This window comes from Neoarius graeffei, chromosome 12 (assembly GCF_027579695.1).
Source record: "Neoarius graeffei isolate fNeoGra1 chromosome 12, fNeoGra1.pri, whole genome shotgun sequence".
NCBI lineage: Eukaryota > Metazoa > Chordata > Actinopteri > Siluriformes > Ariidae > Neoarius > Neoarius graeffei.
The window spans coordinates 62674070-62696854 of NC_083580.1; the positions used below are offsets into that span (position 1 = coordinate 62674070).

General features: G+C 42.9%; 2 protein-coding genes across 4 annotated transcripts in view; one reads left to right on the forward strand and one right to left on the reverse strand.

Moving 5' to 3' along the window:
* Nucleotides 1–1078: 1078 nt before the first annotated feature.
* Nucleotides 1079–14110, forward strand: tmem45b (transmembrane protein 45B). Of its 2 annotated transcripts, none has more exons than XM_060936175.1 (7): nucleotides 1079–1300; nucleotides 1563–1841; nucleotides 8323–8551; nucleotides 8647–8850; nucleotides 10214–10398; nucleotides 10541–10683; nucleotides 13013–14110. In XM_060936175.1, the coding sequence occupies exons 3-7, from the start codon at nucleotides 8362–8364 to the stop codon at nucleotides 13128–13130; spliced, it is 840 nt and encodes a 279-aa protein (XP_060792158.1). In that variant the 5' UTR covers nucleotides 1079–1300; nucleotides 1563–1841; nucleotides 8323–8361; the 3' UTR covers nucleotides 13131–14110. The 2 variants fall into 2 exon arrangements, with proteins under 2 accessions (XP_060792158.1, XP_060792156.1); XM_060936173.1 differs by lacking the exon at nucleotides 1079–1300 and adding an exon at nucleotides 1313–1400.
* Nucleotides 14111–15692: 1582 nt separating this feature from the next.
* The window catches only part of nfrkb (nuclear factor related to kappaB binding protein), a 40697-nt gene continuing 33604 nt past the window's right edge, over nucleotides 15693–22785 (reverse strand). For both annotated transcript variants that reach the window (XM_060936172.1, XM_060936171.1), the window contains exons 23-26: nucleotides 21861–22601; nucleotides 20486–20592; nucleotides 16177–16312; nucleotides 15693–16065 (exon numbers count right to left, since the gene is read on the reverse strand). In XM_060936172.1, coding sequence (XP_060792155.1) covers nucleotides 15940–16065; nucleotides 16177–16312; nucleotides 20486–20592; nucleotides 21861–22601 — 1110 coding nt within the window. In that variant the 3' untranslated portion in view covers nucleotides 15693–15939. The remainder of the gene's footprint in view (nucleotides 16066–16176; nucleotides 16313–20485; nucleotides 20593–21860; nucleotides 22602–22785) is intronic.

Here is a 22785-nt window from a genome sequence, read left to right on the forward strand (position 1 = left end):
GACATTTTGTAGCCTAAAATGATGTTATGATAAGCTTTAATAAAGGGCCCGGTCATTTGCCCCGCCCCCGGCCCGGCTCTGACTTGTTCCGCCACTGTCACTGATGTCACTGTTTGCGCTGCTTAACGACATCACATGACGTCCACCCACTTTCGCTAACTCCACCCAATGTGTCCACCCACTTCCAGCCAGCACGGTTCAGCGCGGTTGTAGTCGAAATGCAACTCCAACAGCCCCGCTCAGCCCGACTCAGCTCGACTCGGCACGGCACGGCTCAGCCGCGTTTGTAGTGGAAAAGCGGCATTAGAGAGCAGTGGCTTTCTCCTTGCAATCCTGCCATGCACACCATTGTTCAGTGTTCTCCTGATGGTGGACTCATGAACATTAGCCAATGTGAGAGAAGCCTTCAGCTGTTTAGAAGTTACCCTGGGGTCCTTTGTGACCTCGCTGACTATTGCACGCCTTGCTCTTGGAGTGATCTTTGTTGGTCGACCACTCCTGGGGAGGGTAACAATGGTCTTGAATTTCCTCTATTTGTACACAATCTGTCTGACTGTGGATTGGTGGAGTCCAAACTCTTTAGAGATGGTTTTGTAACCTTTTCCAGCCTGATGAGCATCAACAACGCTTTTTCTGAGGTCCTCAGGAATCTCCTTTGTTCGTGCCATGATACACTTCCACAAACATGTGTTGTGAAGATCAGACTTTGTTCTTTAAATAAAACAGGGTGCCCACTCACACCTGATTGCCATCCTATTGAATGAAAACACCTGGTAATCCTAGAGGTTCACATACTTTTGCCACTCACAGATATGTAATATTGGATCATTTTCCTTAATAAAGAAATGACCAAGTATAATATTTGTTTAACTGGGTTCTCTTTATCTACTTTTAGGACTTGTGTGAAAATCTGATGATGTTTTAGGTCATATTTATGCAGAAATAGAGACAATTCTAAAAGGGTTCACAAACTTTCAAGCACCACTGTATGATCGCATATTATGCAAGTGTTTACTTTTACTTGATCTCACAGCGCATGATGGTGAAATGCAACTTCACGTTTTTTTTTCCCACCCACGTGATCACATTACTCATATAATCGTACGTGAAAAACGTGATCGCATGTAGTTTATTTAGCCGAGTGAATGAGCTATTTAAACAAAACCGAAAGATTTTCCATCTGTAGGACTTGTTTGGAGAATCACAAAGGAAACGGTGCTGCAGATGTACTGTGTAGGAGTTTGTTCATCCTAGAGGTGATCCGCGTCAGAGAGGGCGGGGCCGATGAGCAGGTAGACAGGTAAGTTCAGTGTGTTTCCATCTCAACACACACACACACACACACATAGGAGCGAGGTCCACTGGTTACTCCAGTGTATTCAACACGGACCAAAGCAAGGGTATGCACAAATAGATAAAAAAAACCCAATAAAAACAGCATTGCTTTTTATTGTTCTAGAGATTTAATGGTTTGTAAATAAGACTTACAGGCCCTAGACTAAGTTAATACAGCCTACTTGAAATATAAAAGAATGTAAACATGTGATTTCTCTTTTCATCAGGTTGCAGTTTATCAAGAGGAAGAGTTTAGCTATTAATTAATCACGAGGACGCGACGTGAACGCGCAGGTCGTGACCGCGCAATAGCAACAATTAGGTTTTGGAAAACCTGTCGCGTCGGTTTGGGACCAGGAAAGGAACCGGTTTTCTTCAGGAGCATTCCGAAGACAAGTTTCAGTGACAAGGAAAAGCCAGTCATCACAGAGCTTGAGTTAAAACGAGGGGAAGTTTCTGCTGGTGATGCTGGAAGTCTGCGGTTGAGGCAGTGCAGAAGTGTTCAGGTAACACCGGATGGTTTGTTCTATTACCTTTTTTTAAAATAGAAATTACGATGAGAAATGAGCAGTTTCTGTTTAAAGCCAACCTTCATTATAAAATGTATCATTCAACATTCAGAAACATTTAAAAGTTTGGGCTTGAAAGCATTTACCTGCAAAAATTGTCCTATAGAACTCCAGTGTTCTATAGGAGACTGTGAATTGTCCCCTATAGAACAAGAAGTTTCGATATGCTTTTCTCAGCATTCTGTAGAACTTGCTAAGGATAGAAAAAATCTTTTAAAACTCAAGTTCTAGGCAGTACGGTGGTGTAGTGGTTAGCAAGAAGGTCCTGGGTTTGAGCCCAGTGGCCGACGAGGGGCTGTCTGTGTGGAATTTGCATGTTCTCCCTGTGTCTGTGTAGGTTTGCTCCGGTTCTAGGCAGCACGCTGGTGTAGTGGTTAGCAAGAAGGTCCTGGGTTCGAGCCCAGTGGCCGACGAGGGGCTGTCTGTGTGGAATTTGCATGTTCTCCCCGTGTCTGTGTGGGCTTGCTCCGGTTCTAGGCAGCACGCTGGTGTAGTGGTTAACGAGAAGGTACTGGGTTCGAGCCCAGTGGCCGACGAGGGGCTGTCTGTGTGGAATTTGCATGTTCTCCCTGTGTCTGTGTGGGTTTGCTCTGGTTCTAGGCAGCACGCTGGTGTAGTGGTTAACGAGAAGGTACTGGGTTCGAGCCCAGTGGCTGACGAGGGTCTGTCTATGTGGAATTTGCATGTTCTCCCTGTGTCTGTGTGGGTTTGCTCCGGTTCTAGGCAGCTCGGTGGTGTAGTGCTTAGCAAGAAGGTCCTGGGTTCGAGCCCAGTGGCCGGCGAGGGCCTTTCTGTGTGGAGTTTGCATGTTCTCCCCGTGTCTGTGTGGGTTTGCTCCGGTTCTAGGCAGCACGGTGGTGTAGTGGTTAGCAAGAAGGTCCTGGGTTCGAGCCCAGTGGCCGACGAGGGCCTTTCTGTGTGGAATTTGCATGTTCTCCCCATGTCTGTGTGGGTTTGCTCTGGTTCTAGGCAGCACGCTGGTGTAGTGGTTAGCAAGAAGGTCCTGGATTCGAGCCCAGTGGCTGGCGAGGGCCTTTCTGTGTGGAGTTTGCATGTTCTCCCCGTGTCTGTGTGGGTTTGCTCCGGTTTCCCCCACAGTCCAAAGACATGCAGGTTAGGTTAACTGGTGGCTCTAAATTGACCGTGAGTGTGAATGGTTGGTTGTCTGTGTCAGCCCTGCGATAACCTAGCGACTTGTCCAGGGTGTATCCTGCCTCTCGGCCATAGTCAGCTGGGATAGGCTCCAGCTTGCCCTGTAGAACAGGATAAGCGGCTATAGGTAATGGATGGAACTCAAGTTCTATAGGAAATCTATATTTGAACATTATGTATTGGCTTGGTGCACAGAATACATGTGCATCAATGAGAATGGGGATGAGTGTAGTGAAGATGCAAGGAGTAGACATAAAGAAAGTTGGTGAATTCAAGTACCTGGGGTCAACTGTGCAGGAAAATGGGGACTGTGATAATGAGGTGAGAAACAGAGTACAGGTAGGGTGGAGTAGTTGGAGAAGGATTTCGGGAGTCATTTGTGATAGGAAAGTCCCAGCAAAAGTGAAAGGTAAGATGTATAAGACAGTAGTGAGACCAGCTGTGATGTATGGATTGGAGACTGTACCCTTAACGAAGAGATAGGAGGCAAAGTTGGAGGTGGTGGAGTTGAGGATGTTAAGGTTTGCAATGGGAATGACAAGGTTGGACAGGATAAGGAATGAGGACATCAGAGGGACAGCACATGTGGAAAGCTTGGGAATTAAGCTAAGAGAAATGAGACTGAGATGGTATGGGCATATCCTGAGAAGAAATGCAGAGCATGTTGGAAGGAGAATGTTGAGGATGGAGCTGCCAGGCACACAAAAACAAGGAAGGCCAAAAAGGAGATACATGGATGTGGTGAGAGGGGACATGAACATGGCAGGTGTGGTAGAGAAGGATGCGGAAGACAGGGAGCAATGGAGACAAAAGATCCACTGTGGCGACCCCTAATCAGAAGCAGCCAAAAGATGTATTGGCTTGATGGTTTTGTGTCTACTCAAGAATATTTCCTTTATATGATGGTGGTGGCACCACTGTTGGGTAAACCATACTAAAGGAACTGGAGAGAGCCCAGAGGACCCCAGACCATTATACAGTTTGCTGGCATGCAATATGATTTGTCTTTTTGAACTTTAGGCTGTAAGTATGGCTAAAATGTCATGACCATGGTGATGTTATTAAATCAAAATAAGCAAAACAACAAAAACACATCTAAAAATTAGTTACAATTGTAGGTTTATTTTTCTTTGGGAAAATATGGTCGTTTATTAAATTTATACATTTTGTACTTGTTGAAACTTCACACCACCTGCAGTAATTGCATTTTAGTGGAAATAAACCACTGCATCTATGAGTATAAATCCATTAGCAGGATACACAATGACCCATCTTAAAATATTTAACAATTTTCACTCCAAAATATACTGCAAGTATTTACTAGTATGTGTATATCGAGATGACAAATTTTAGGGACTGATCAACAGTTCAGCTTGCATGGAAGAATGGTAAAAGAACCTGTAGCAATAGTAGCTGTGGAATTGCTGGGTATATGGAACTGGTCTAAATGATCTGTTCTGTAGGAATTATTTTCTATAGAATGTGCCTATAGAACTTTTTTTTTTTTACTATAGAACTTGGGCACTAAAGTTCTACAGGATTTCCATTAAGTTTTCTGTAGGATTCCTATAGAAGATTTTTAGCAGGCTGATAATGGAAAGGTTTATATCAGTGAGCTGGTTCTGGAAAGTTATAAAGTAAAATCTCATTCACAGGGACTCGTACAGCTTACACTCCACATTAAGTAAGCTAAGAGATACTGTATTATTCTATCCACATTCACTGGATATGACAATCACATGCTCTGATTGATTGGCTGCTCTACTACCCTCTACTATCAGCTCATATTCTTGGGTTGCACGTGACGTCACATCCGCCTCATTAGTTATTCAAAACTTTAGCTGGTAGTCAACCAAAGCTCGGTTGACAAAGCGTTTGTATGGAGAAGGTGCATTGCTTGCATGAAAAATGCTTTATGCTTGCATTGTTTTAGGTTGTTCAAATTGATCAAACCGTGAAAGTGATAAGTTTCTTCAGGGTTCCCCGTGAACTAATAAAAAAGGGTGAATGAACACAGGATTTCACAAAAAGACATTGAGAAAAGTGGCTTTTGAACCTCTCACTGAAATCGAAGGGAGCTGAGTCGAAGCATGCTAGAGTTTGTAGTGATCACTTGGTGAAAGGTTTGTATATCCCTCTCAGCTATGTCCTTAGTGTTTTCCAAGTACTTTTCTTGCTATGTGTCATTATTTTACGGTACTTTTTTAGTATGAGCAAACAAGTGAGAATCAAGTGAGCAAAACTTGTTAATTTGATCATTTAAAGCAATACACTTTACTGGACTTCATTCTGTGGATTCCTCTGATTGTCAACTCCGTGGTCTTCCAGAATGTAGGCTCAGAACTGTGTTCATATCAATGGTCTGTTATTCAGAAATAACAGACTGTAGAAAGCTGTAATTGACCAATCAGAATTGAGTATTCAACAAAGCCAAGTAATAATTGAAGAAAATATACAGGTTAAAAGCAGGGCTTTGAACCAGAATTTTTTTCCTATTGGTTTGTTCCAAACAGAAACGGAATTTTAACGTTTCCGGTTTTGGGTTCCACCATTAAATAGACGTTCCCGAACCAGTTAGAATAAAAAAATTTCGTTCCCGGAACGGTTAATTATGTTCCCTGTCAGCTGTTTAACAAATGGCTATAAAATTATGTCTCTGTCTCATCCAGCTTAAGCCAAATGTAGGCTAATTCTATTACAACCTTCATTAAATAAGACAAGAAATAATTCAAAACAATTATTATTTCAAATGTTGGCGATTTGGATTCTCAGTATGTCTTCCCATCTACACAAACAGAAAAAGTGCCAAAAATGAAAGATAATTCGTTTAGTGTGTTACCAAAGGCTAGTCAGGCCCTATAGAGGGCTACCGCATGACGTCACCGCACCGCAAGATTTTGTTAGGCGCCATATTGGAAGACCAAGTACACATCTATGCAAGTACATACATACATAAAACAAACTACACCTGAAATGTAGCCAGGGCCGGTTCTGCCCTAATCTGGACCCGGGTGCAACATCGCGCAACCCCCCCCCCCCAAAAAAAAAAAAAACAACAACACCAGTCTAAATCAGGACAACCATCACATAACTATAACTATAAACATTTTATATCAACTATTTTTAACTAAATGGGCTATAATAAATAAGCCTGCAGGCAGCCACGGCGGGCTGCCTCAGAAAAGTAACCATTCAGTGACACAACTGAAAGCCTGCAGCCATGGCGGGCTGCCTTAAAAAGTAACCATTTGTCCTACCTTAAAACTCGTTTTGCATTTTCTGCCTCCTTTTTTGTATTTTCGACCCTCCGTTTATTTTCTTTCCTTTTCTGAAAACCCGATTTGTGTCCAGATATTTTGTTCTGCTACCAACGAACTAACTCGTCAGGTCTCGTCTCTCGAGCCCGCGATGATTCCCGTGGGAAGGGCAACAATTGATACATTTTTACAAACAGCCAATAGGGAGGTTGCAACGTTCAGGCTCTTCTTTGCTCAGACACTCAGTAATGCACTTACTCACTTATTATCACGTGGAGACGTGATAGTAGTCCACCCTCCCACTCTCTCCATTCAGTCAGCGAATGTTACACAGGAAGTGAACCCCAGCGGGTCATAGAAACTTGTGCAGGAGAAGAATGACTTTTTTATTTGTAGGCTACGGAAACTTTGAGGAACGAAATAAAAACCGGTATTAACCGGTTACCATTATTTTTAATAAGCGTTTCTGTTCCAGAACATAAAAAATAATAGTTTCTGGTTTCGTTTCTGTTCCATGTGAAATAGAAAAAGTTCCTGGTTTTCGTTCCTTGAACCGGTTCAAAGCCCTGGTTAAAAGACATGGTATTTAACAAATAAAAACATACTCACCCGCCACTTTAATAGGAACTTGTTTTTGATTGTAAGATTCCTGTTCTTGGCTGGCAGGAGTGACCCAGTGTGGTCTTCTGCTATTGCAGAAGATGCTTTTCTGCTCACCACGGTTGTAGAGAGTTGCTATGAGTTGCTATATCCTTCCTAGCAGCTCCAACCAATCTGGCCATTTTCCTCTGACCTCTCTTATCAACAAGACGTTTCCGCCCACAGAACTGTCGCTCACTCAATGTTTTTTGTTTTTCGCACCATTCTGTGTAAACTCTAGAGACTGTTGTGTGTGAAAACCCCAGGAGATCAGCAGTTTCTGAAACACTCAAACCAGTCCATCTGGTACCAACACCCATACCACCCTGAAAGAAAGTCACACTTTGAGATCACAATTTCTCCCATTCTGATGTTTGAAGTGAACATCGGCATGGTGGTTTAGTGGTTAGCACGGTCGCATCACAGCAAGAAGGTTCTGAGTTCGAACCCAGCGGCCTGCGGGGGCCTTTCTGTGTGGAGTTTGCATGTTCTCCCCGTGTCTGCGTGGGTTTCCTCCGGGTGCTCCGGTTTCCCCCACACTCCAAAAGACATGCAGTTAGGTTAATATGGGATGGCCTTGGGCTGAGGTGCCCTTGAGCGAGGCACCTAACTCCCAACTGCTCCCCGGGTGCTGTTAGCATGGCTGCCTACTGCTCTGGGTATGTGTGTGCATGTGTGTGTTCACTGCTTCAGATGGGTTAAATGCAGAGAGGAAATTTCACAACTGTGTGATGAATAAAGTTGTGCTTTCTTTTTCTTTTTTCTCTCAACTGAAGCTCTTGATTTGTATCTGCATGATTTTATGCGTTGTCCTGCTGTCAAGGGATTGTCTGATTACATAACTGCATAAAATAACAGGTGGATGGGTGTTCCTAATAAAATGGCCAGTGAGTGTACATTTTAATGTAATTATTGTTGTATTTTAAGTGAAGTATTCCTCTAATACCTTTATTATTTTGAAATCGTAGCACATTGTAAAAATGAAGAAACCCCTTCAATAAGCGGGTGTGTTTTTGACTGGGAGTGTAGTTTGGATGATTTTGTACAGTATGTCATTTGTATGTGATCAAATAAGCTTTTACAAAACTGACATTTTGTAATTACCATACCAAATAAATGCACGCAGTTCAAAGTACGGCAGTGTATAAAGGTGACCTGAGATTATCAGTTTGGAGAGCTTTATCACTCTGCTGTATTAGTAGTAAACAACTCTAATTCACCAAGATAAACTTTGCACTGTCTTGTGCAAACTGATAAACAGCACTGTATATTTGAAGATAGTGAAGCACAGATGGTATTTTCTATTCTGTGTCAATACTTTGAATCCTCTTTCATTCTCTAATGAATTTATTTCTTCATGTTTCATGTAGTGTTGTCTTGAAGAAAGGACTAGAAGCAGATCTTAAAAGATGGCCAACTTCAAAGGACATGCACTACCTGGCACTTTCTTCTTGCTGTTTGGTTTCTGGTGGTCTGTGAAATATCCACTGCGACACAGCTGGAAGAAGAGACAGCATGGCACAAGGCAAAGTCTGCCTCTGTTCTTTAACAGGATAGACCTCATTGAGGGGAGCCTAAAGATCTTTTTTGCTTTTGTTGGTGAGTGGTGAACTTGCACTCATGTACATTTTTTGGGTTTTGGACGTGTATTTTGAAGGAACGAGATCACATTTCAACATTTACTCTTGTTCCAGGCATCATGGCAGAGCAGTTTGTACCTGATGGACCTCATGCTCACCTTTATAATGGGGGGTGGGTGAAACTAATGAACTGGCAACACAGCACCATGTACCTCTTCTATGGCATCTCTGGCATTGCAGATGTTCTCAGCATGTCCTCACTTCCTGTCCCAGTTGGACTTGACCGACTTGGCCTCTCTCTTGCACTCTTTGTAGAAGGTACAACCAATCAACCAAGCTTTTCTCTCTCTCTCTCTCTCTCTCTCTCTCTCTCTCTCTCAAAACAGGAACTGCGGCAAACACTAGTAGTGTGTTGGGGCAGGAATCATACTGCTCCGTGATCGGAGGAGGAGCAGAAACACACCTGCTGTATCAAGCACTCAAATATTGTCATTTTTCAACTGACTATTATAGGGTTACTCTAAAAATTCACTCAGTCATGACTTGTAGCATAAGTCAAGTGTGATAGGCTCCCAGCTTAATATTTTAAGATATGTTGTTATTGTGGGCGGCACGGTGGTGTAGTGGTTAGCGCTGTCGCCTCACAGCAAGAAGGTCCTGGGTTCGAGCCCCGGGGCCGGCGAGGGCCTTTCTGTGTGGAGTTTGCATGTTCTCCCCGTGTCCGCGTGGGTTTCCTCCGGGTGCTCCGGTTTCCCCCACAGTCCAAAGACATGCAGGTTAGGTTAACTGGTGACTCTAAATTGACCGTAGGTGTGAATGTGAGTGTGAATGGTTGTCTGTGTCTATGTGTCAGCCCTGTGATGACCTGGCGACTTGTCCAGGGTGTACCCCGCCTTTCGCCCGTAGTCAGCTGGGATAGGCTCCAGCTTGCCTGCGACCCTGTAGAAGGATAAAGCGGCTAGAGATAATGAGATGAAATGAATGTTGTTATTGTGAGCAGCATGGTGGTGTAGTGGTTAGCACTGTCACCTCACAGCAAGAAGGTTCTGGGTTTGAGCCCAGCGTCCAACGGGGGCCTTTCTGTATGGAGTTTGTATGTTCTCCCCGTGTCTGTATGGGTTTCCTCTGGGTGCTTTGGTTTCCCCTACAGTCCAAAGACATGCAGGTTAGGCTAATTGGTGGCTCTAAATTGACCGTAGGGGTGAATGTGAGTGTGAATGGTTGTCTCTCTGTCGGCTCTGCGATGACCTGGTGACTTGTCCAGGGTGTGCCCCGCCTCTCCCAGTCAGCTGGGATAGGCTCCAGCTTGCCCACAACTCTGCACAGGATAAGTGGCTACAGATATTGGATGGATGGATGTTGGGGGGGTGGGACGACGATGATGATTGTATTCTTTTAGCTATTTCTGTTTATTTTAAATGCGTGATAATTTTTTGGGTTTTGTTTTCGAGTAGAGTTTTTATTTCATCCTTGGTTGGTTCAGCAACATGCGCCGCCATTTTGTTTTTCTCTACTCAAGGTATATGAGCTGATGGCCTAGTGATAGAGTAGCCAATCAGAGCATGTGATTGTTCATATCTAGTGAATGTGGATAGAATATAATTAATGTATTGACTGAATGATGTCCATCCGTCAGTCATGAATGGAAGCTAGAATAGTTTTCCTGTCCTCTCTTTTCCAGGGTTCCTTTTCTATTTCCATGTACACAATCGGCCTGCTCTGGACCAGCACATTCACTCGTTGCTGCTAGTGGCTGTATTTGGTGGTGCAGCCAGCACAATGCTTGAGATCTTCCTGAGGGATAATGCTATGCTTGAGGTGTTCAGGTGCAGTGTGGCTATTCTGCAAGGAACCTGGTTCTATCAGGTATGCTCAATGTCAAAGCACAGTCAATTCACTTTTCATTTTACCTTGTGGTCCACTGGAGTTGAATAGTGGAAATCTGATCAGTGAGGATGTAATTTATTGCCTTTTAAAGCTCTGCACTAACAGTTATTTCCTACACCAGATTGGTTTCGTGTTGTATCCTCTAAATGGAAAAGAGTGGGACCAGAGTGACCATGGCAACATCATGTTTATTACTATGTGCTACTGTTGGCATTACGTAGTAGCTTTGTTGATTGTGGGTGTGAACTACAGCGTGGTGTGGTGGTGAGTACAAATCAGACTCAAATCTGGCACAAATCATTATGTGAAGTAAAAAGATATCAAGATACAAAGAGCTTGATTGAATATTAATGCTCAGCTTTGGTCCTGGAGTTTCTCTGCCCTGCACACTTTTCTCGGCTCAAACACACCCATGTCCACTCAGGTGTCAGGTTATTTACAGACGTGGACAAATTTGTTGGTGCCCTTACAGCTTGTTGCACCAGTGCTTTATTTCTCCTGATAAATAATGAGATTAAAAGCAATTTTCTCATGTATACTTGCATGCCTTTTGGTATGTCATAGACTCTGACATACCAAAAGGCATGCAAGTATACATGAGAAAATTGCTTTTAATCTCATTATTATCTAAGAGTAATGCAAATAGTGTGAAAATAAATTATTTGTTTATTTTACAAGGATATTCTAAGATAGCCGTGACAGATTTGTTGCTACCCCTAGAAAAAATGATAAATAATTGGATTATAGTGGGCGGCAAGGTGGTGTAGTGGTTAGCACTGTTCCCTCACAGCAAGAAGGTCCTGGATTCGAGCCCAGCAGCCAACGGGGGCCTTTCTGTGTGGAGTTTGCATGTTCTCCCCGTGTCTGCATGGGTTTCCCCCACAGTCCAAAGACATGCAGTTTAGGCTAATTGGTGGCTCTAAATTGCCCGTAGGTGTGAGTGTGAATGGTTGTCTCTGTGTGTCAGCCCTGCGATGACCTGGTGACCTTATCCAGGGTGTACCCCGCCTCTCACCCATAGTCAGCTGGGATAGGCTCCAGCTACAGGATAAGCGGCTACAGATGATGGATGGATGGATGATAGTGATATTTCAAACTAATTGTTGAACCATCATTAGTATCACAGGTGTCTTCAATCCTGTAATCAGTCATTCAGTCTATTTAAATAGAGAAAAGTCGTCACTCTGCTGTTTAGTATAGTCATGCGCACCATATTGAATATAGACCAGAGAAAGCAAAGGAGGGAGTTGTTTGAGGAGATCAGAAAGAATATTATAGACAAGCATGTTAAAGGCAAAGACTATAAGACCATCTCCAAGCAGCTTGATGTTCCTGTGACTACAGTTGCAAATATTATTAAGAAGTTTAAGTTCCCTGGGACTGTAGCCAACCTTCCTAGATGTGACTGCAAATGGAAACTCGACTACAGATTAAGCAGAAGGATGGTACCAATGGCAGACAAAGAGCCAAGGACAACTTCCAAAGAGATAAAAGTTGAAATCCAAGGTCAAGGTACATCAATGTTTGATTGCACCATCGGTCACTTTTTGAGCGACAGTGGGGTCAATGGAAGGACTTCATTGTTGACAGAAAAACCTAAAAAAAAAAAAGCCAGACTGGAACTTATTAAAATGCATATCGACAAGCAACAATACTTCTGGGTGCATGTCCTTTCGGACAGATGTGACAAAACTCAAGCTTATTGGCAAGGCACATCCGCTCTATATCTACAGAAGAAAAATTGAAGCATTCAAAGCAAAGAATATCATACCTACTGTGAAACATTGAGGAGACTTGATTATGATTTGGGGCTGCTTTGCTGCATCTGGCACAGTGTGCCTTGAATCTGTGCAGGACACAACGAAATCTCGACTATTGAGGCATTCTGGAGCGAAATGTACTACCCAATGTCAGAAAGCTCTGTCTCAGTCACAGGTCATGGGTCCTCCAACAGGATAAAGACCCAAAGCACACAGCTAAAAGCACCCAAGAATGGCAAAGAACAAAACATTGGAGTATTCTGAAGTGGTCTTCTATGAGCCCTGATCTGAAATCTATCGAACACCTCTGGAAAGAGCTGAAACATGTAGCGTGGCGAAAGCACCCTTCAAACCTGAGACAGCTAGTACAGTTTGCTCAGGAAGAGTGGGCCAAACTACCTGTTGGTAGATGCAGAAGTCTCATTGAAAGCTACAGAGGTCGCTTGTTAGCAGTGATTGCTACTAAAGGTTGTGCAACAAAATATTAAGTTAAGGGTCATTAACGATGGCTAAAGTTAACCATCGTTTTTGTCCATGCCATTTTCATTTTTATGTAAAATATTCAATGGAATCAAAAGCAAAGTCTGATTTATGTTAAAGATGCAATAAACAATGATGGATGCCATTAACTTTTGTCAGTTTCAAGTTATTTCAGAGATTGTGTGTGGGGGTGAAGGGTACCAACAAATTTGTCCACGTCTATAGCTGATGGGTTAGATCAGGTGTGTTGGAGCCAGGAAAACACTACAGATTGTGAGGCAGAGGAAGGCAGGGAATCACAGTTGTAAATCATTAACCTATACAAATGTAATACTTTTCTTCTCATCTTCCAGGATCACAAACAGGTACGGACAGAGGCAGAGGACGGATTTAGAAATCAGTCTCCGGAAAACCATTCACTTGGATTCTAGTTCCCAGAAGGCTTTGCTCCAGGAATCAGATGAAGAATAGACTTACTAGCATGCCAAGATTTCAGCTGATATCAGTGGGTGCAGTAGGGATGTGAGCAGGAGTTTTTAAATTACACTCCTGCAGGAATTCTGACCAATCCTGCTAACTTCTACAATTTTGTTTGTACTCACCTGCAATATTTTTCTACCTAGTTGCGATGCTCACCAGGATAAAGCAGTTATTGTACATGAATACATAAATGAATACCCTGCTGCATTCTCTATGCTCCCATGTAAGTCCTACAACCTTCATATTTCACTACCTTGTTCCTGCCAGCATGAGGGTAAACACTATCCATGCTTTATTTTTTTGGTGGATCCCATGGCATCCCAGTCCCAATTAACATCACTAGAAACAATGTTCTCAATTTTTTTGCAGCCAGGAACCCTTTAACTTTTAAATAAATTTCACAGACCTCCTCAAGTGAACATAATCCAAATATTAGGATTATCATTAAATGAGTAAAATTATATCGAGGACCTTCTATTTATTGGCACCATAGAGCTTTTTATTCCTGAACTTTCCACCAACACATTAGGTCCAATTATTTATAGGTTAACTTATTGAAGTTCATATTAAACCCATTCAATTCAAGTGACTAGCCAAATAAGCTAATAATTATAAGAACTCTATGATAGAATAATTTTGATAATGGTTGGTTGTGATTTCCATCACTGTTAAAAAACAAAACAAAAACCCACCATGGGGGTCCCTGTACCTCACTTTGAGAACCACTGCTTTAGTATAGTTAGAAACAATGCATACCTAATACATAACTAATTAAAAGATGAACTGCTTTATCCAATGTTATTCAAATGATCTATATGTTCATAATGAACAAATCAATCATCAGAAGGCTTTCCTGTAAGTTAAAGCCATAATAATGTATCTCAAAAAAAAAAAAACTATGTGAGAAAACTGTCAGTGCCTAGAAGCATTATTTCACTGAACCTGTGAATAAAAAATGGATTTTTTTCTAAGTGCTGGTGAAGTGCTTTGTCTTATTCAGCACCTGGGAAAAACTTGAATTGCAGGCTGATTTTCTCATCAAGCTCCTAAAGTAGAAACAAATGAGATAGACATGCTTCCATTGTGAGGCTGTAATTGAGCACTCAGGAGGTACAAACATTCATGTTTGCATTTAAATTATTACATGAATCTATTGCCTTAGAACACATAATAAATAAGGAATGATTGCACTGCATATTCAAAAACATTGCTATTATTCATTAGTGTATTCTGTATAATGGTATGACATGAACAGAAGCTCAAGGTCAGCAGACAATCTATGGTCCAGATCAGGGCTGTACCCAGGATCAAACCGTCAGTGAGTTTCAACCAAGGACATTTTGGAATCTTCCTGTTAAACACAGCATAGGGAATTAGCATAAGAAATATATGGGGTGTGTCGACACAAAATGAGTCCAGTGTAGCAAAATTCATTCTAAGATATAGTGATTGACTAAGATATAGTGAATGAGTGCGTCAAACATGATCCACATATCGTTTTTCTAATTTTGCCAAAAATACATTCCTTAATCTATCATCACCAAAATATTATACTGTAAAACAACCAATAAATATGAATTTGTAGTCCAAATAAATGTGTTGGGTATTAATTTTAATTTACACATCAAAGTTTACTACTGATTCTCTCTAAACTTGATCTTCTCTGACGATGATGATACCTTCAAAATTTTTGCCAATTTCTCTGGATTGGCTGCATCAAATTTAATAAATGACCCCTTTATTTTATATATAATTAACTGCAAATTTAGAATACCCAATAAAACTTTTTTTTTCACCAATTGGACTCATTTTGTAGTGACGTGTTCCATATATCTTATTTGCATACAGTAGATGTTGGTTTCACCATCTCGTCTCATTATCTCTAGCCGCTTTATCCTGTTCTACAGGGTCGCAGGCAAGCTGGAGCCTATCCCAGCTGACTACGAGCGAAAGGCGGGGTACACCCTGGACAAGCCGCCAGGTCATCACAGGGCTGACACATAGACACAGACAACCATTCACACTCACATTCACACCTACGGTCAATTTAGAGTCACCAGTTAACCTAACCTGCATGTCTTTGGACTGTGGGGGAAAGCGGAGCACCCGGAGGAAACCCACGCGGACACGGGGAGAACATGCAAACTCCGCACAGAAAGGCCCTCGCCGGCCACGGGACTCGAACCCGGACCTTCTTGCTGTAGGCGACAGCGCTAACCACTACACCACCGTGCCACCTAACAGGCCTTGTATCTCCATTAATATAGATAGCTGATTATATTGCAGAAAGTCAATCCATCACTTATTACAACTTTTTTAATTTCATCCATTTTTGTCCTTGTGTTTTGTGAGATTTTAGAATTCTCTTTTTTTTGGCAGAGCTCAAGTTAATTCATGGCAGTTATAAATTTATTGACAAATTGAATAAAAGGCCTCGTAATTTTAGCATTGTAGAAATGGTAAACCAAATAAACTTTATTTAAGATAAATTATTAGACATTCAGATTTCACAAAAATTTTAATGAATAGGAAACGCAAAACATAAGAAGGAAGTCAGTTCACAAAACAGGACGTCTCTTTATTATGGAAAATGTCATAGTTGAAGGTGAACTTGTATTTGTGTTGGTTTTCTTTACCTTTTCGCCCAGCATGGAGCATGAAAACAGCAGACTCTATACTACACTTGACTACAGCTCCCTGTGAAATGAAAGCCAATATTTCAGACTTTCAGAGAGCTCTGGCAAACACTGGCTTTCCACAGAATGGTGCTGTAGTCTGATTTAAGATGTTGGTGGAATTACTATGGGTCAGGGGTTGTTTTGGCTGAGGGGGCAGTGGACACCACCACAGTGGACACTGTAGATTTAGGGGAGCTGGATGCTGAGTGCTGTTGCAGTTGCTGTGTTGGGACAGTCTGGATACGAACCTGTAGAGGAGAAAGGGGGAATTATTTAAATGTTTTCAATCTTCCGGAAGGTGCAGACATGAGATGACGGTGGATGTGGGAGTAGTGCGGGTTAAGTTTTAACATGCTGACCTGTGTGGCCTGGCCCTGTTGCTGCAGCTGCTGCAGCTGCTGAGCAGTAACGAAGCTGACAGGCTTATTCCCGGCAATGAGCTTGGTACCTGCTGGCATGCTCGTCAGGATAATATTCCTGCCAAGATTACCAATACTGCATACAGAAGACAGAGAGGGTCGCATCAGACAATTGGGCAGCTATGAGAATACTAGGCTGCATCTTAACTACCAACACAAGAGTGACAGCAAACCCCCCCCCCCCCCCAGTTCACAGTGATTAATGTAAAATCCTGTAAATATAAACGCTATACATTGCACTATTTGAATGTGCCTGTGTTGATGGAAATATGACAGTAAATAGTATTTTTCATCACTTTATAATCATCATGAACATTAAAATTATTTGGAACATCTGACACTTCGTTGCAGACATGTTTAATTTTTTTTTCCAGGTATAATGTTTTGCTTTTCTTCCCTTTTGTCCAAAAATGTGCCATTTCTGACTAAGGCATCCATTCACCTTGACAGAAAGTGAGGCCAAATCTTTCAATGAAGAAAAACGAGACAAACAAGATCAACTGCTCACTTACGTATCCCCCCCGCTCTCGCTTATATCAGAATGCAAGCAATCGAAGGAATAGGACACTTATTGTGAATGATGACTTCAACAAAGAATTAACCCTGAAACAAGTAAAGAGCAGTGTCTCTCCCCAGGGGTTTCAAATAGCATCCCTGTAAACTGTCATTTGAAATAGCATTTTGCTTCTTGAAATAGCATCAAAATCCACCCTATATGTTTCGTAAATACATTGTCAGTAAACAGGAAGTCAATGTGCGACAGACCTGAAAACGGTACACACGGTATAGAACCCCAAGCTAAAGCTCAGTACCAAATATCAAGCAGTTGTGATTTGTAGTTGCTGAGAAAAATGTTACGAAAAATTTGTAAATCCACGCTATATGTTTCGAAAATACATTCAGTTGGTAAACAGGAAGTTGACGTGTGACAGACCTGAAAACAACATACACGGTATAGAACCCCAAGCTGACATTTGGTACCAAGTGGCTATGATTTGTGGTTGCTGAGAAAAAGGGTGGTAAACCAGTATACCCCCCCACCCCCCAAAGCGGGGGTATAAAAATAACAATTACTACTCTAAGATGGGGGTAGGGCTTCCATCAGAGAATTCAAGAACAACTCAATAGTCAGTCATTACAGACTGACATGCTGATTGGCTCATCTGGAATGAAGGTCAAAATTTTGGACCAGGATGTAGTCGGAGGAAATCAACACCCCCCACTTTCATCTAAAGAAAAACAGCAATAGGCGTTTAAGTAGAATATTACATGACATGACATGAATGGCATTTAGCAGACACTCTTATCCAGAATGACGTACAACATACCCAGAGCAGCCTGGGGAGCAGTTGGGGGTTAGGTGCCTTGCTCAAGGGCACTTCAGCCATCCCTGCTGGTCCAGGGAATCAAACTGGCAACCTTTTGGTCCCAAAGCTGCTTCTCTAACCATAGGCCATGGCTTCCCCCAATATTAAAGAATAATATTAGAAAATATGTTTGGGAAAACAGTTGTTTCCATTTTTTCCCCTCTATATTGCTTTTCTGCTGTGTTTATGGCAACTGTGATGATGAAAGCATGCGTCAATAAGCAGCAGGAGTCAGGGTACGCTGACACTTGCACGATTCCGTGGCACGCATTGGCACGACTCGAGTCGTGCCAGTGCGCAAACTAGTCGTAAACTGGCGTGAAGTGTGCGTAAACCCGTCGTGACTGCGCGCCATGTCGGGATGAGAATTTTGAAATGTTCAAAATTTCGGTCACGACAAAATTTCGCGACCGGGTCGTGAACTATGCGCAAACTGTTCGTGATCTCGTCGTGAACTCGTCGGGACGATGCGGGAGGATGCGTGCCAGTGCGTGGAAGTGCGCGCCATGCCACGACTGTCACGAACTGCCACGAATAGTTCACGAACAGCTCACGTCGAGTTCACGAGTAGTTCACGACATGTTCACGAATTGGTGCGTGTCGCAGCGTGGCCGTGCCTTCCCACTGACACGGTCACGCATTGATGGCACAAGCAGTTCACGACTAGTTTACGCACTTCACGAACAGTTTGCGCATGGCACGAGCAGTTCACGGGCAGTTCACGATTACTGCGTGACAGTGGCGCTCGCGTCGGTGCGGGGGTATATATAGGGCTTCCCGGACACTTCTCGCCATTCGCAATTTTTTTTCTTGCTTTTTTCTTTAATGTCTTTTATTTTCTATTCCTTCATGACTTTTTTTTTTTGGGGGGGGGGAGTTTCGTTTCTTTTATTTCAAAAATGGAACAACTGTGGATGCAGCTCATGAAGCTACTACCATTCTTTCTTGCCAAGGGACAGCACCAGCAGGGGACATGTAGTAATGTGACAGGTAGTCTCGCTGATCCTTTGCATCCTTCTGGGTATGATGGCCGGTTAGAGGCAGCAGCCCCTGCAGGTGTCGGTCAGTCCTCCATCCACCAGGGATCAGATCATGTGTGTCCGGATCTTCGCGGTCCACTTCTGAAATTGCGTGTGGGTATCTGATGAGGATGAGGTTGTGCATGACACAGGCGTGCCCAAGTCGGCAAGACACCGTCCGAATTGCGCAAACTCGTCGTGCCAATGCGGGAAGTGCGCAAACTATGCATGAACTCGTCGTGCCAGTTCGTGAATGTGGACGGGCACGCATTCGTGAACTTGTCGTGAACTATGCGTGAACAGTGCGGGAGCCTCCCAGTTCGTGCCCCAAAATGGCACGACTTGCCACGACAAAATCGTGGCCAAAAGTCGTGCAAGTGTCAGCCTAGGGTCAGAAATAGCGGTACGCACCCAGAGTGGGATCCTCAAAGACATACAGTTAGGTTAATATGGGACGGCCTTGGGCTGAGGTGCCCTTGAGCAAGGTACCTGACCCCTGACTGCTCCCCGGGCGCTCTGGTGTGGCTGCCCACTGCTCTGGGTGTGTGCATGTGTTCACTGCTTCAGATGGGTTAAATGCAGAGGATGAATTTCACTGTGCTTGAAGTGTGCATGTGACGAATAAAGGTTTCTTCTTCTTCTAATAATGAAACTTGGCATCAGAAGCTGAACTTGACATTAAAAGTACTACAAGAAGTAAATTGTTTTTTTTTTTTTTGGTGTGTATTCTCAGATGCTTTCACATTTAGGTTTAGCTTTTGTGGCCAAAAAATTATTTGTATTTTGTCTAACACCTCAGGGCTTGTTAGAGCCTAAAATTTAGTGGCATAAAAGTTATTCCAATCTGTTTGCTAAAATGAAAAACAATGTTCAGCTGACTTCTTTGCTTATCATGTGCTTGTTCTCTCCTGCAGTTAGTTGTTCTTGTACCATCTGCAACATTTGCATATAAACAAAACAGTCACACAGACAGCTTGAGCCTAGAGTGAAACTACACTTCAGTAACAATGACCTTATCAAGTGCAAGAACTGAAATAAAATGTAAACAGGAAATAAACATAAACAGATGGTGAGTAAACATCTCCTGACTGCTCACAGCACAAAATGAAGGCACTGACTGTACCATCTCAGACAAACACTGAAGAATAACACAGACTAATTTTAACGTTATCATTCAGGCTGATGGTTGTCAGGAAAAACACACACACAGATCTTACTAATTAGTTGAGGACAAAATGAGCATTCAAACAACTATAACTAATCTTAATATTCTCATCCTACACCAGGTTATAACCTAACAGGGTGGGTGTCTTATCCATTCTTATACCACAGTGCTGTAGAATGCTCGATTCTCATTGGTCAGATTGGTGTTGGTTAATTTTCTGTAACTGCAGCTCTGGCAATGGTTCTGGTTGTGAGGTTTATATTAAGGTGCTTGTGCTAATACATTATTTCTATAACTTACACAGGGACTTGTATAGTGGACATGACGCATGAACAGATTTTTAAAAAAGTGTGTAATTTGTCGACAATGTTTTGTGTGAGGAGATCTTTATTTAGCATGTTTGGAAGGAGTCTCCAGTGTCTGTTCTCTGTAGCAATCAGAGGCAAAGCTGTACGTTTTCTGACATGAGAAAGTCTTCAGTCAAAAAGGATATTTAAAGAATAAAAATATTTAAAATCACTGAAAAACGTCTGTGGTACAAGAGGAATAACGCACTTACTGGAAAATACATTCAGGGTGGTTACAATAACTGCTTCCCACCACCCTGTCACTGATTATTTTACTAGAACAGCACACCCCGTCATATTTGATTATTTATTTTACCTGAAGTAGAAATTGGGAGGGAAAAAAAAGCTCACTTGGTATTGATGTTTCCTTTCAGTATTGGTGTAGTGACCACACTTTTGCTCTTAAGAGGCTGACTAAGAACGGACAAAGGCACCGTGATCCTTGCAGGTAACTTCCCCTGAGGAGGAAAAGAGGCAGTTAGTAACAAGGATTAATGGAAAGCCTATAGTTTCCAGTTTATCACTGTGCAAATCGCATAACTAAATCATCACACAGCACACCACTTTAAATCTCATCACGTTTCATAATCTCAAACCCACTTGCTTAAGTGGTTTCTGAAAAAAAGAAAAAAGCCATAGTGGAAAAAACAACCGACATGGATATCTCAAAGAATTTCTTCCTCAGAAAGTTCAGCGTCACTATTACCCCTTTTCCACCAAATCAGTTCCAGGGCTGGTTCGGGGCCAGTGCTGGTGCACAACTCGTTCAACTTGCAAGCCAGCTGAGAACCAGTTTGCGTTTCCATAGCTCGCGGTGCTAAGGGAAGCCACGTCATTACGTCGCTGTATACGTCGTTACGTCACTGTATATGTCAGTTACGTCGCTACGTTTGCATAAACCTTGGCGCGAATATCGAAGCAAAAACAACACGGAAGAAGCAGCAGCAACAACAACAACAACAATAATAATGGATGACTTCGCGTTTGTACAGCTGCTGCTTCTCGTCGCTTAAAAAAGGCGATCTTTCGCGATCTTGTTATTGTTGTTGGTCTTAACAACTCCGCCCCCCCGCTGACGTAAGCGGTTCTTTCCTTTGGCCCAGCAAAGAGCTGGTGCTCGCCTGGAACCGGTTTTTCTGGCCCCAGAGCCAGTTCTTTGTCAGTGGAAACAGAAAACCCGGTTCCAAACTAAGCACTGGCCCCGAACCAGCCCTGGAACTGCTTTGGTGGAAAAGGGGCATATGTGAGGCTCAGACTCAAGTTGGAAATGTAGCTCAATTTTAATACCTTTCCAAATGTATTCACTTTTTCAATTTTAAAGACAACTTGTAAAATATTACTGATTGTTTAATTATTCTGACATGCGGTCTGCACAGTGGTACATTGGAAACTATAAACATCCCTCAGTTATTAGTAAGAGCTACCTTGCAGCTCGAGTTTGAGACTGAAGCAAACTTCGAACAGCAAATTCTTCTTGGGAACATTTCAATTTCCTCCAAACTACTCCTTCAAAAGGTTTCTCTAGGCCCGTTCTTAATAATACAAATACATTTAAAAAGATATGCAGAACTACTGATCAGAATTTGTGAATTTAAATCCCAGCATCGCCAAGTTGCTGCTCTTGGGCCCTTAAGCAAAGCTCTTAACCTGCAACTGCTCAGTTGTATCCTCTGTAAGTCGCTTTGGATAAAATTGTCAGCCAAATGATGTAAATGTAAATGCTTACTGGTTGTGTGGCCACCACTGTAGCAGTGACAGGCACTTGTCTCACTGTGGCTGCTGCAGAGCCCAGAGAGAGTGGTGAACCCACAGCAGGGTTGCCCAGTGATACCCCTTTAGCACCTGCCACTCCACTGGCTGCTATGGTAACTGTAGCTGCCCCTGAAGAAGCAGTTCCAGGCTTAGAGCTTGTAGTAGTGGTGACTGGAACTGTCTGTCCCTGTTTCGGTGGTATCACACCCAGGCTGGGCACAATGCGAATGGTGGTCCCGCCAGCTTTGGAGTCCGAAGAGGTGACGGTGGAGAAGGTGCGGGCTTTGGGGTCTGCCATGGTGACAGCCAGGGCAGGCATGAGGCGGATAGCAGTGTCACATGTGGCCTTTACCAGGGTAGCGGTGCCTGGTGCTGGCAGGGAAGACGGAGCCTTGGCAGGCAGGGCCTCGGCACTGGATGGGGGGACGGGATTAGATGAAACGGTGGGAGGGGCTTGCTGTGGGGTCACGTGCAGAGTGGCAGAAATACCCTTAGCAGTAGTGCTGCTGGCGCTGGCCAGCATGTCAGGGGTGAGTTTGAGAGTAGCCATCATGTCTGGGGTGATGCGCAGCACCGTCTGTCCTTTTGCATCGGTGGTGATTGAAGAGGGCGGCAAGCGCAGCACATCTTTACCCTGAATTCGGAGGTTGGTGGCAGTCAGTGGGATGCCTGCTGGGTTTTGGGCTTTCACACCTAGTTGACCAGTAATGGCAACCTGGAGGTTTTGTGTAGGAGCAAAGAATATTTCAGAGGTATTTTTATACATATAAACGCACACAGTGAGACACATACAATACTGTGCAAAAGTCTTAGGCACCCTATTTTTTATACAAACTTTTACAGATTTCGATTTAATGACTTCTACAATATTGAGCTGGTACAAAAACATTTTAGAGTTC

What these genes read in the sequence shown, in the direction of transcription:
- tmem45b (XM_060936175.1), top strand. Translation starts at nt 8,362, where the DNA reads ATGGCCAACTTCAAAGGACATGCACTACCTGGCACTTTCTTCTTGCTG. An exon ending in GATCTTTTTTGCTTTTGTTG is followed by an intron (nt 8,552 to 8,646) that starts GTGAGTGGTGAA and finishes CTCTTGTTCCAG; the next exon opens with GCATCATGGCAGAGCAGTTT. An exon ending in TCTTGCACTCTTTGTAGAAG is followed by an intron (nt 8,851 to 10,213) that starts GTACAACCAATC and finishes TCTCTTTTCCAG; the next exon opens with GGTTCCTTTTCTATTTCCAT.